The sequence below is a fragment of the Anguilla rostrata genome, chromosome 7 (assembly GCF_018555375.3).
Source record: "Anguilla rostrata isolate EN2019 chromosome 7, ASM1855537v3, whole genome shotgun sequence".
NCBI lineage: Eukaryota > Metazoa > Chordata > Actinopteri > Anguilliformes > Anguillidae > Anguilla > Anguilla rostrata.
This window is the reverse complement of record NC_057939.1, coordinates 3,548,217-3,562,193: the sequence shown is the minus strand read 5'-3', so window position 1 is coordinate 3,562,193 and position 13,977 is coordinate 3,548,217. Positions and strand designations below refer to the sequence as shown.

General features: G+C 44.0%; 1 protein-coding gene across 3 annotated transcripts in view; it reads right to left on the bottom strand.

Moving 5' to 3' along the window:
- Positions 1–13,573, bottom strand: part of LOC135258793 (thyrotropin-releasing hormone-degrading ectoenzyme-like) — a 119,394-nt gene extending 105,821 nt beyond the window's left edge. For all 3 annotated transcript variants that reach the window (XR_010331095.1, XR_010331094.1, XM_064342377.1), the window contains exons 1-3: positions 12,105–13,573; positions 5,086–5,359; positions 4,109–4,235 (exon numbers count right to left, since the gene is read on the bottom strand). Coding sequence is in view for 1 of the 3 variants with exons in the window: in XM_064342377.1 (XP_064198447.1) it covers positions 4,109–4,235; positions 5,086–5,359; positions 12,105–12,823 (1,120 nt within the window). In the remaining 2 variants the exon portion in view is untranslated. The remainder of the gene's footprint in view (positions 1–4,108; positions 4,236–5,085; positions 5,360–12,104) is intronic.
- Between the last annotated feature and the right edge of the window lie 404 nt (positions 13,574–13,977).

Genomic DNA, 13,977 nt, shown 5'->3' with positions numbered 1-13,977 from the left:
ATTCTCTTCATGAAATATTTATAAAACCTCCAGCACAATACGCTGTCTGTATAAATCATTCAGAAGCTTTTCGCACAGGAATGCCTTGCCTTAAGATTCGAGTGACATTGTGTGTTTTGTTCACAAGTGAGAACAGTGTTTTGCCTAGAATCTGCAGTACTGTCATCTTCATGAAGCATTACCTTAGCTCAAGAACGACTTATAAAGGATTTAAGGCTATTTAACTTTGTGCAATTATTGCATAGTTTTGAGACAATGACACACAACACTCCATTTGTTTGCATAATATTAATAAAACTCCAGTGATAGAGGATTTTTTCAAAACGAACATTCAATTCAGCTAAATTACAATATGGGGAGTTGTTTCAACAATCAGAACCGAGTTAACGAAGCAGCAAGGGGGGTTTTAAAGTCTGTTAACACAGGCTCACATCAGCTAGCACAGGCTTTACTGAGGAATCACTGACTGTGCTTGAGCCAAACTGCGCTGAACCAGAGCAGGCTGTGCACGGGGTCCTCTGATGCGTTCACAAAGGAAAGACAAACAGCGAACACAACCGTGAACGAATCTGTGAGCGACTCATCGAACAAATATTTGCGATGAACTGAATCACGTGACTCAAGCCGCTGCAAGGAGCTGAAATGTCCACCGCTAGTATTGATTTAATGATATTACGCACGGTCCTGAATACGTTGTAAAGGCCACCTACAACACACCTGCAATTCCAAACAGACCCTTACCATGGTTTCCATTTTGAAAAGTGCTCAACATCTGCGGTGGAGATTTTAAAGAGCTCAGTGCAGATGTGAAGTCTCTACACCTACGCATACACAAAAGTGAAATCCCGCAATACCGCAAGGATGAATTAGCATTTCGCTTTTCTTTTTTGTTTTTTTTTTCCAGAGTAATGCCAGCAGCAAACTCTCAGTGCAGGTCTGAGTCTGTCTCCGTGCACATGGAGGAGTGTATGCAGCAGTATTCAGCAGGAGGCCACTGAAGCTGGGTTGGGTATAATAAAAGGACCCGAACTGTAGGTGTCCCCGTCACTGCCTGATGCCTTAACCCCTGCTCTGCTGGCCGCCGCTCTTCCAGCTGATGCTAATCCCCATACTCTGGCCCACTCTCTCATAAAGTGAGAAATGCAGTTCCTGACATGACAAAGATCAGGGCAGCTAGGGCACCCCACAGAGGGCAGCACACGCTGCCGGATCACTTCAATCACAAGAAGACAGGAGGAAAAAATTTGGAGAAAGCTTAACCCGAGAGGTGGTGGTGGTGGTGGGGGGGGGGGGGGAATCAGAGTGTTAGATGGTGATTTTACCAGCTTCTGAGATGGCACACATAATGAGAAAGAGCCCAAGCTTGAGAACTGTGCTAAGCCATCAAGATGACATTTTAATTGGATGTCTTATTTGGGAAAACTTTACTTGAACCCTCTGACATAAGGCTGACATAACACTGTCATACACATGACACAGCAGCTGTCATAATGGTATAACAGATAATATCAGTTTGTTAAATTATTTTTAAAACAGTGATACTTTTATCAGCAAATGTTATGAAAGATGCTACTGCCATAAAGTTTTCCGTGATTTTTGACATCTGACAAACTGATATCATCTGTCATAGCATCTTGTGAAAGCTGTATGGCAGCGTTATGTCAGGTTTATGCCAAAGAGTTCAATTAAGGTGTTACCCCTATTTAATCTGGAGAAGATGGAAGTGGTGATGGAAGTACCTCTAATTAGTGGAACGAGGAAGCGCTTTGATGAGAAGGCAGCAGCATTCCTTGTTTTTTCATTTCTCAAACACTTCATACGGGGCTCTTGGCTTTCCTGGATAAAAAGGTCAACCATTTGCATCTCCTTTTCTATGGAACACTGTACACACCTGCCTATTCAAGCCAAAGAACCAGAAAAGAGCTGCCACACCACCATCAACAGCAAACAACAGCAGAAACAGACTCATACGATCTCCCCAAAAAAAACAATACAAGTCATAAAAACATCTCAAAAATAATGGGTGATGATGATGATGATGAAATGCATTATTATAGCGCCTTTCCCCTCATGGTGTCTGTTGTACAGTGAACCAGTGCCGAGCGTTGAATATAATCACCGACAAAACTTGCTTGCCGGGTGTTAAAAAGCCTGTTTTCCGACCGCGATGTTGCCTTTCAACTATTCCCCTCTTTGATCGGTGACACAGTTAAAAACGCTAAAATTTCTAAAGAGGAGGGCTGATTAACAGCAGAGCGGCGGCCAGCGAGTCAGCTGTGGCACTGCGCGCGGCTCTCTGCTGAGTCTCGAACGCTAAAGAGCAACAAATTGGACGCGCATCAGCCTCTCAAAGGCTGAAGGAGCTCGATGAGGGGTGAAGTGGACCGTGCGCGTTTTAAAGATTCGGCTAAGCGCGTCGTTCTGCGCGTTGCGTGCGTTTTCCGCCAGGGTTCGAGGCATCGGGGCGTCTCTTAATGGTCCTTGGGGCGCGCAGCTGCCCCCTGTCTGCCAGCGCCCGCATGGCGGCCTTACGTAACCCTGGCGTGAAGTCAGCGCCGCTCGCTTCCGTGTGATCAGCCCGCAATCGCGATGCTGCCGCTGCCGACCGGACGTTCCACGCCAAATACTGCAGAGTGCGCCCATGCAAACTCTGTTTCTTCTCTTGCTTGTGTTTTTTTATTTTTTTATTATTACCTTAATTAAATATGGCTCTATCCTGTGAGATTAAAAAAGACTGCGGATGCTGAGGTAGCCAACGATTTTGAGTGTTGCGTATTGAGTATGAATCGAAGAAGTTTACATTGGTGTTAGACAACGGATTTGTTGGACCACAGTATCTGAACGCTGCACTAGAGGCTCCTGAGAAAGCACAAAGGAGGCCAGCTAAACAGGCTCTTGGTACAGCATGAAATATGAAAGTTACTAAGAAAGACTTCAGTCACTCTAGTCTTAGCGAAAGAAGACTAAGAGAGGATATGATGTAAGTTCCTAAAATATGTAAGTGTTGAACAAGGTTTGTGTGTTCTGTGAGCAGAACAAGAGAACGGGGGGGGAAAGAGAGCTAAATTCTGTGCTGAGATCAGGATGTATTTTGCAGGGGTAAGCCTCACATATCCCACTCAATGTGGTCTCATATCGACAGACTATGCCCCTTAACACTGACCCTGGAGAAGTTCCAACTTTAGTAAACCAAGTTTGTGCTCATGGATTAGAGATGGGCAGAATGAAGGTTCTTGAGGGTCAGAAAGGGGCATAGTTGTAGGTCTGACCCAAGATCAATTTTATTAATTTTCCCAAAATATAAACTGTGGTGTGGAAGTAGGTCATCCAACCTTGATAATGCCTTCAGGGAAACACAACAATGTGACCGATGAGGTCAGCAATGTGAGATGTGAACAATCCAAACGATGCAAATTATCATAAACTCCCACCCAGAAATGAAACAAAAAATACTGATATAAACTGTAGTTCCTGGTGAAAGAGAGCAAAGACTTTCTGACCCGCACTGTCCACAGCCTGGTAGACCCAAACGTCTGGGGACCATCTCCATCAGAGTGTGTGACTCACACCTAAATACTGAGACCTTCACTAGAACACGAAAAATTCAGGTGGCCACAAGAAGCCAAGAGGAAGCATCCAAACCAGGACACAGACAGAAATCAGACCCCGACTGCTCACTGCCGCTTCCCAGCCAAAGATAAACACCGCTGTCACAGTATCAGAAAACAGAGACTCCGTCAAGCTCTGAAACAGCGGCTACGTAAAAGGCAAATGGCTTCTGCGTGGGAGACAAGACAGTGATACATCACCCAATGACTTCAGAACAAGTGCATCTTTTCTTGTATACGAGGCGACAGTTTACAAAACCCCTCCTCTCAGTCCTTATTTGAAAGGTGTAACTGTTCTGCACACGTTAAACCGATGCATGGTGAAGTTCAATAAGCTTCTTTGATAATAATCTGGACGTTATTTCCCAGAATCCTTTGTGGTTTCCTTACGAGTTCTTTTAACTTTTGAGATAAATACTTAAGAACTCCCAACTCAAGAACCCAACTGATGAAATTCACAAGAGTTCAATTAGGTATAGTTTATATCCCACTATCCTTACCTAATTTGGGCAGGGAGTATTTAACTTTGAAGTAGTCTTCATAAAACTGCAGGAGCTTCTTAGTGATATTCAAGGCGTAGTCCCCCAGCCCTCTGTCGATGGCATTCGGTCTGGCATACAGGCGTATCTGCAGGAGCAGGGGTTCATGGGGGACAGGGACACAGAAACAGAAAACATTAAAAGAAAACATTAATGTTAGTTAATTCATTCATTTTAATTCAGCTGTCCTTCCTTCGATTTTCTACAGACAGAACTGTCTGCGAAGCGGTCTCTGAACTTCAAGATGTCCACAGGAAACAGTACCATAGTCACGTGTTCAGACAGCGGTTTATTCCTGAGGTTGCACACGCTCAGGCCTGCTTTTCAGAACACTCACTCAGAAGGTACAGAGGTTGTACTGTTGCCAAGTTACTCATCTGCCAGCCCTGATAGAACAGGCGGTTGGGCACGTCATTTATTTACTTCGATATGTAAATAGGGTGGCAAGGTCAAGCAGCGGGTAGCACTGTCACCTCACAGCAAGAAGGTCCTAGCCAGGGCCTGGGAATCAGAACCCAGTATGGATGTAAGTACCCTCAAATTAAAGCTGACAGTCTGCACTTCATCCTCGTGTTCATTGTTTCATTTCAAATCCAATGTGCTGGAGTACAGAGCCACCAAAAATTGTGTCACTGTGCAAACATTTACAGGCCACTCTGTATACACAGCAGATCATGCACAAATGTGATTAAATATTAATAAAATAATAACAAAAGTCACAGGAATCTAAGAGGATTCAAAGCATCATGCAAATGTAAGTTTTAAGCTGCTAAAAATGCACCAAATCATTTATTTGAAAATGTTCAATGAGGGCAAAAAAAAAGTCTGATCTTTCAAATTTAAAAAAATTTCATTCATCGTCTCCAAGTGAATTAGCAGCAGTACTGTACGTGAGACCAGACTGATATACCCCTTAAAGAAACAGTGACTCTACTCACCACCACGCCGCTCTCGGTGAAGGCTTCTCTGTAGGTGAAATTGCACACCGCCCAGGCGAGGTAGTAGGTGGACATGCGGGGGGTGCGAAAGAAGTGGTTGGTGACCCAGCCGTCCTCCTCGGGCACGGAGAGCTCCACGGGCATGTTGGAGAGGGACAGGTGCCCCCCCTCGTGCCTCAGGCTCACTTTGAAGATGGCCTTGTACACAGGCTCGTCGAAACAGGGGAAAGCCTTGCGGGCGTGGGTGGGGGAGAACTGGGTCACCGCCAGGTACCTGCAGGTAAAGGGGGGGGGGGGGCGAGGAGGGGCTGGGTTAGGAGGGAAGAGGCAGTACACACAGGGGCACAATCTGGACTTTAAAAATACTGAGGTCTGGAGACTCAGCTGAGGTGGGGTGAGGTGCGTGCTTTTTTCCCCCTGTAATTTAGTCGTTTAATTGAGGATGCATTTTATGGTGTTAATTCTGTAAATGTGCCTCTAGATTACGCTTAAATTTGAGAAAGTGTCAAAGACCGATCATTTCCCTCCCAAATGAATTTCAACAGATGTTCTCACCACAGAACGAAATGACATTTAAACTTTGGAAATGGACATGAAAAAAATACAGAGGACATGACCTCGTTGTCCTCAATGGTAGTTAGGGCCCTGAATACACACAATTTCCCTAAATTTCTTTGCAGAAAAACTACGAACGCTTAATTTATTTATTTTATTTTTTTGCAGCTGTCAGTTGAATGTGAATATGAATGATCAATGTGAAGAAGAACAGCTACCCCCACTTCACAAATCTGTCCACATAAAATCCCAAAGCAGGCTGTGTGGCTGCAGTTGGCTGGACATGCCTTATAAAACCTGTAATTAGTACAATCAATTTGTACCCATAAAACCATCCAGGGTTCACAGACACTGTGTGAGAAACGTCTTTGCTAATATTGCCTTAATGAAGGCATACAGCAGAAACATAAAAAGCATTGGCTTTTTAGGGTAGTTTTTAAAAGGATATTTAACTTGGGTATAACATAAGTCATTTTGTGGGGCCTGCCCCACTGTATTTACATAGTGTGAACACTACTAGTTTTCCTACCCCCCCCCTCTCCCCCCACCACTCTCTCTCTCCCTCTCTCTGTCTCTCCCCCCCTCTCTCTTCCCCCTTGCTCTCTCTCTCTTTCTCTCCCCCCCACCACTCTCTCTCTCTCTCTCTCTCTCTCAGTCTCTCCCCCCCTCCTCTCCCTCTCACCTCTCTGAGCATGTTTGCTCTTCAGAGGCATTTAGCAAGTTCATTTGCGATAACCCAGAATGCCCTTGGGCAATATGTTCCTTTCCAGTAACTTCAGTTTGCTGGTATGTGAGCAAACCAGTGTCCCCTCTTGGGAAACGTATGCCGTAGTGGCACTGTGTGTGCAAACAAGGAAGACAAGGAAGACAAACTGTGCTGACAATTACCCAGCAATTACCAAGCAATCCGACAACGCTGAGCCTTTCCTTGACAGATATTGATTCCTCTAGACCAGCGGTAACCAACTCTGCTCCTCGAGATCTATCATCCTGCAGGTTTTCATTTCAGCCCCAATTTGGAACACTTGACTCTCACTAATTAACAGCTCAACGAGATCGCTAGCTAGTTGAGTGAGGTGTGCTTCATCAGGGTTGGAGTGAAACCCTACAGGACGGTAGATCTCCAGGAACAGGGTTGGACAGCCCTGCTCTAGCTGTTGAATGAGGTGCGCTACGTTTTCAGTGACAACCTACAGCACCTGTAGGTAGATCTCCAGGAACAGGGTTGGTCACCACTGCTCTTGACACAGGTGTTCCTGCCTCCGCAAAGCAGCCAAATCTGAGCTCCACACATCAGTCAGCATGCCGCAGATCACGGCCTCACAGCTTTCCCTCCCTCCCCAGTTTCCGAATCGCAACTTGTGCCGCTTCTTGAGTCACCGCCGTGCCGCCCCCACACTTGGGGGGTGCAAGGAGCAAGCGCAGCCAAAGCGAGACTCTGCTGATACGCTGGCATGCAACCGAGGGGCGCCTCTATTTTCGGTGCCACAGGCCACACAGCCACACCAGCGAGGATCAAAGTGGAGGCGTTATCTCTTCCTGATAACACCCAGAAGGGTGCGCTGGCACTCACGGGATGTCACCGGAGGGAGCCGAAACCGTAACTCCAAGAACTTTTCACAGCTTCCACCCACCCCCGCGCTCGGTGGAACAGAGCCAGACCCCCCCCCCCACCCCCCGAGTGAGTTTATAGTTCAGTAACATCACGAAAAACTGCCTACATTATTACCAGATCAAAGAACAGCTATTCCTGTTACACTTGTGTGATTGTGTAACAATAATTACAAATTAAAGTCAACTAAAACAAACACTGCATTCTGCGGCACCTACACGGTGAGCCACTTGCTTAACTACGAGATGCAATCAAGACACAATATTTATAAAACAGAGGCACAGTACGCGATGCTAGAGGTTACAGGTAAACCCTTTCAATAGAGTATGGCTTGCTTTTCGCTCATTTCCTCAAAAACTAAATCAACACCAAGCACAAAACAAACACACCTGGATCTATTTTTAATTATTTGGGAGCTACAGTGAGAGAAAAAATACATTTTTAACAAAAGCTTTGTATTTCCTGGTTCTTTCAAATGAAGGGCTCTGGCTGATAGCAAGACGGTCTCGTATCACAGGACTATGGGAGGAGCATTGCATTCAAGGCGTAACAATTACTTGCTACATACCATATTTTGATATCAAAATACTGTATCATATGTGATTTTCCTTTAAGGACCATACCTATGGATTGATGTTGGTATGAAGAAAGCTAGAGCTGATCTTGTGGCGTAAGCCACTGTGGGCACCCCTTACGAAGAAATCACACGTAAAGTCTGCCTTTTCACACGTGAAAATCACAGTTTCGCACACGAATGTCACATTTTTTTACATGTGAAAAGAAAATAGGCCACATGAAGTCATGTGAGATTTGCATCTTCACTTTTTCCCATGTGAAAACAAAACACGTGACCTTTTCCTGCTCTCATCTTATTAGGGGAATTGCTCTTATAGTTCACATGTGGGCTCCTCACATGTTGGGTGTTCACATGTGGTTTTTGAACACGTGGTTTTTTAAACACGTGGTTTTTTAAACACGTGACTTTTTCATAAGGGACATTCAGCTTCCGGAAGATTCCTCTACAGAAGCACCTCAGGGGGGTTGCCAGCTTCAGTCTGAGAACAATAGGCACAGCGCCAGGCTAATGCCATTCAGGAGAACAAAGGCTGCCTGGCATAGTCCAATGGGAGAGCAGTGAGAACTGGGACCGCAAGTAGCGAGACAAATTAATTAACTGAGACTTAAACACATGTGCCTTCTATATACTTCACCGGTGAGGTGGAAAAAAAGGAGAAAAAAAGAAAATCAATTCAATTAGAATTTCTGTTTTCCCAAATGCAAAATCTCATCTAATATTACAAAACAACTTATTTTTCTTCTTGCACAAACAAGGATATTTTATGCATTGTAAAAATGCTCATTTTAATGTTGCAATGCATTTTAAGGTTAGGTAGTTTTGTTTTGTGGCAGTTTCCACAAGTTTGATTTACTACAGAGAAAGCAATTATCATAGATCTCAGGTGCAAATTTGCATACATAACCACAGTGTTCCCCCATGAACAGGTGGCTACGCTATAACCTTTTCTTCATTTATACCTGGAATATTGGGCCTCAATCACAAAACATGTGTACGATCAAATCTGATCGGACATTGTGTGTGAGAACATTTCCAAGAACATTTCGGCATTCGTCATTTATATCTTATCTGTATTTGTTCACGGCTGTTTCCTTATGCGAATCACATGAACAGGACTGCGCATTCAATTTACAAACAGCCAGCATTCATCATCTCATACACCTGGGACATGCACAAAAACAAAAGGTCTGTATATGTGTCATGAATCCCATATTGGTTTTTCATAAGAACATTTTTAAGAACAAAAGCAAGAATAATTTATGGAAAGTTTTGTGAATGAGGCCCAAATGCGCCCAGCTCAGCAGCATCACGTCTCTCTTAAGCAGCTTTCACACATGGAACCCACAACGCTGGCAGGTTCCATTATCCAGGTCAGGTAGCGACATAGCTCAGGAGGTAAGACCGATTGTCTGGCAGTTGGAGGGTTGCCGGTTCAAACCCCGCCCTGGGCATGTCGAAGTGTCCTTGAGCAAGACACCTAACCCCTAACCCCTAACTGCTCTGGCGAATGAGAGGCATCAATTGTAAAGCGCTTTGGATAAAAGCGCTATATAAATGCAGTCCATTTACCATTTTACCAGGTAGCGGTTTTCCCCGTTCACACACAGGTCTCCTACACTGATCAAATCCTGTGTCAAGTCTGTTGACACATGACATGCCCGCTCAGGACAGATCAGGCGAGGCAGGGTGTCTTCCCGTCCAAAGCAATGCCGGACAAACGTGAACATTGCACGAGCTTGTCTTTAAAACAGCCGGATATTCTGCTTTGGCACAGATGTCAATCCTACCAACACAACACAGTGGAAGAGTGAAATCTTTAACACATTGTATAATAACATCTTCAGCCAACTGATCCGAAATAACTGGTGTTAGATTAGCATATGTGGAGCTGTTTTCGGTAAAATGCAACAATACAAAATTGCTCTATGTCCTCGTCATCTTCACTGCTTACAGAGGAACACAGCGAATAAAACCTAAAAATACTGCCAGACAGAGCTGATATACACTGATATTAGGACTTAGTCCCGCCTGCGATCCATAGCGAAGTACATCGACTCTCTCCATCAGTGTTTTCAGGTTCCATTCACCATTCCAATTCCGCACAGAAGCCTGACTAAGGATCAGATCGATCTTTCTTTCAAACAACGGCCTGGGTAAGGATTAGAAGAAGAGTTTGTGTTGACTGATCTCGGATCAGCTGCCGGACTACCAAGAACCAATTAAGAGCATACGGGAGTAAGAGAGAGCTTCGCTGGGAGTGGGGCAATTATAAACCAGCCGGCAGGACTGTCTGGTCCGTTGGGTTTGTACGCTGATTAAAACCCGGCTCGGCGCTAGAATGACCTTCTGCGCTCGACCTTCTAACGACACGCAGCCAATCGCAGCTTGTTAGGGCGGCGGCGTAGAATAATGGTTACGGAAGCGCTCTTGTAATCCAGAGGCTGCGGGTTCAATTCCCACACAGGGCACCGCAACTGTGCCCCTGAGCAAGGTACTTAACCCGAGGTGCTTCAGTGCATATCCAATCAGCTAAAAGGATGCTATTTAAACTTGGGCGAGGTGCTCCAGGTAAATGGGATGTGTTAAATGGCACTAATGTTAAAAGCTTAAATGCTGCCTCTCCCAACATTCTGGTTCTCCACTTTTAGGTTTATTTTGAATTGATGTGACACCTAAGGCTGTTCTCAGTGCAATTAACTATGTATATCGTTTTCTTTTATTTTTAGTATCGATATAGAACTACCCCTGCTGGAGTGGATCTGTATGCACACCACATCAACAGTAGAGCTTATGAGAAATATAAGTAGGTTTAACATTTTATGACCTTGATGCTTAAACACTTTAGCTCAATATCAGAGACCACAGGTGTCATAATGCTGTGTAAGATAAGAAAATAAAACCCATTTGCTCACTGCTAATTTACACTTAATCTAGGCCCAAGGCAGATAATTGATTTATAAATGCCTGTTACTGTCACCGAACCTCTCCAAAGGTTTCCTCCAAAGCTGAAGATGCTCTTCACAAACATGTCAGTCTACCAGAAACTTAGACGGTCACAGTATTAATCATCCGCAAAGTTTTCTAAAATTTTAATTGTTCGTTTGTTGCATTCTGTTTCATGGGTACTTTAGGCAAACGAGGTTTCATAGGCTTTAACTATTCGTGAAATATTTTGAGGAATTTCCCTGAGGAAAAAAAGAAAAAAGAATAATCGCCTCATATACTGATCTAAGCCCACCGACACATAAGAGCATTTTGAACTAATCTCATTACTGGACTGGGAAAATCTGCGACTATAGCCTATTACATACTTGGTTTTCAAACTGATGCGCATTCCTTAGATTAGAAGATTCGCTTTCACCCCATAGCATCCGTAGTGTTGACCACGCTATCAGTGCCAGCCCATGCAGAATAACTAATCGCATCGTGTCAAGTTTCATTTCATGTTAATGATTACATCAGGACCCAGTGGAAGTTATTTCCAAGTGATTTGTGAAATATTATGCAACGAATGGATGAGGCGTCAAGCCACTGATCTTGTGAAAAGGACGCTACAGATTAGAATCTTTCAAATTGGATTCTGTGCAAAGCATGCTACGTGTGTTCCTGCAAATAATCGCTCCAGTCAATACTCCGCATATTAAGATAGTATGCTTTCCGTTTCGGTGCATAACATTAGATAATAAATAAGTACACATTGTATCACATAACCCGCATATGCAAATTGAAGGCAGCAGCCTTTAACAAATTAAGTAAATGTGGCCATATTTTATTCGTGGCAGTAGATTATGGAAGTAGCTCACAATTCCAATAAATATTTACCTAATTCGTTTGTGGGCATGCATTTGACTTATCTAATCAACAAGTCAACAAGAGGCAAACTTTATACTTGACTCCATAACGTACAGGGCTATATCAATTACAGCCTATGCTGATTCCATAATGTCTGAATTTATTGATGAGTTAGGATGAATAGGCTACTCTTAAGAGACGGTCAAGACCTTGGTTTAGCGCAACTTCAAAGACAGTCATGAAACCGCAGGCACTCCAGCCAGGGAAATATCAATAATAATAATAATCAGCATCATCATCATCAGTCCGTGAACTTCAGCGTTAATAGCTAGTAAGAGAACACATTTCTTCTGGCAGTAATGCGTATTCACGATTTATGCCGCATTTTATGTGATCGTTTAAGCTTTTAATTGAATGAAACTGACGTAACTGCTATTAAACACAAGCTGCAGTATAAATATGAAGCACAGCATTAAATTGTACCTTCTTTCTCCGTGCAGAACATACGAGCTCCGGAAAAATCCCAAAAGTTCGTTTTCAATTTGGGCTTCGAATGTAATGTTAATTTTGTACGTTCTTAGTGGCTTTAACTCCCTGTGCAAGGCGATGACATAAACTTGGTTTGATGGATAATGAAACTGGCGGTGAATCCTTATGGCAGGTTTTTTGTTATCCGAATACACCACCGCCTTTTCTACATCCAGCCTGTCCGCGTGCAGGACGATAAACTTCGTGGACTTCACGCACTCGACTTCAATGTTAACTTCGCCGGAAAAAGTGAAGTTGTCCATGTACACCGAAAGCTTCAAATCGTAGTTCCGTGGCCGCAAAGACGTGGGTAATCTCAGTTGTCGCCAAGGTTGGACGTCTTCATCCCTGTGATTAAAATTAGCTTCCCGAGACTGGTTGAGCTTGGTAGCAGACTCATTGGAAACGCGCGAGTTGCTCTCCCCTGCGCACTCTTCGAACCTGACGCCGAACAACACCGCGATGATGGTGACAACGATAAGTGTTAGGATAGAGATGGCGAAACCCAGGACAAGTCTTTTGTGCACGGTGATGTGTCGTTCGGTTGTCCTGGGACGAACCACCACACTGTCGGCCCATTGATCAGAGAGGCCTCTCCCGTTTCTCATCGAGTTCTCCTCTATTCCCATCTGTGTGAAAGATAAGGCTTTCCCACGTTTATCTTCCAGAGCCATACTCCGCCGAATATGACGCTTTGCCGGAAAACAGATAAAGAAGTAAACTGGTGAACGGAGTCTTAGCTCCGGTAGCGGCAAATGACCACAGTCATATTTGCTCCGATTCCACACACATTTAATTAGAAGATATACATTAAATATATACAAAAAGTATGAAACAAACTTGCTTTGGAAGATGTCCGTTCCTTAACCCTCACCCCGAGCTTATATTATTGGATTTATCCAGTAACATGTTGGCTTTCTTCCTTGTTTTCTACAATCTCTGAAGAGCAAAGGTACTGCACATACTGCAATCCGTTCCCGGGACTGATGCTGCCGCGGCTGACGGTTTATGTTCACTGAGCGACGGTCGCATATTGAGAAACACTTCGCACCGACTGCCAGAGCGGCGCGTGCAGCCCTCGGTCTGACTGTATCGGAGTGCTCTCCAAAACCTCTCGACGGATATCAAAATGTGTGTGAAAAGTGCGAAATATTACTAAAATAAAAAAAGAGTCAATACTCCCGTCTTCACCCGCCTCTCAATAGATTTGATGCAGGTGCGCAGTCTGGATGCACAAACTAAAACGACCCTTTCGCAAGAGAAACGGTTTTGTTTTTGTTTTTTACGCAAGGGAAAGAGACAGACACCTTCAAGAGTTTTGTCGTGGGTTTCGCAATGCACAGACTCCTGCAACACAGCAACGCCGAATGTGACGCTTAAGAGTGGCCGGGATGCGGCTACAGCATTAGCTATCCTGCGAGCACTTTAGCTGGAATATTGATAGAACTCGTGATCTCTGACTGATGTGGTGTTGACCCACCCCCAGCCCTGCATCGTTTCGAAAACACGCACGCACACAGAAATGCATGCTTTGTCACACAATCATATTCGGGAGTATATTTTTAAACGGATACCATTTGTACATCAGTACACAATCCATTGTTATTAAAACAATAATGACAACGTACAGTGAGTTCTTATAAGCGAGATTTATTTGTTGTACCTATTCATTCAGATTGGGAGTGTTCAGTCGCATTGTTGAATTTGTATCTGCTTTGATTTTAATAGTTCGGTGTTTAAAAAAATATATTTTCGGCAATTAATTTAAGTACAGGTTTTACAGACAGCCACTATACAAGCCGATTTTCACGTTTTTATGCTGTTAGCT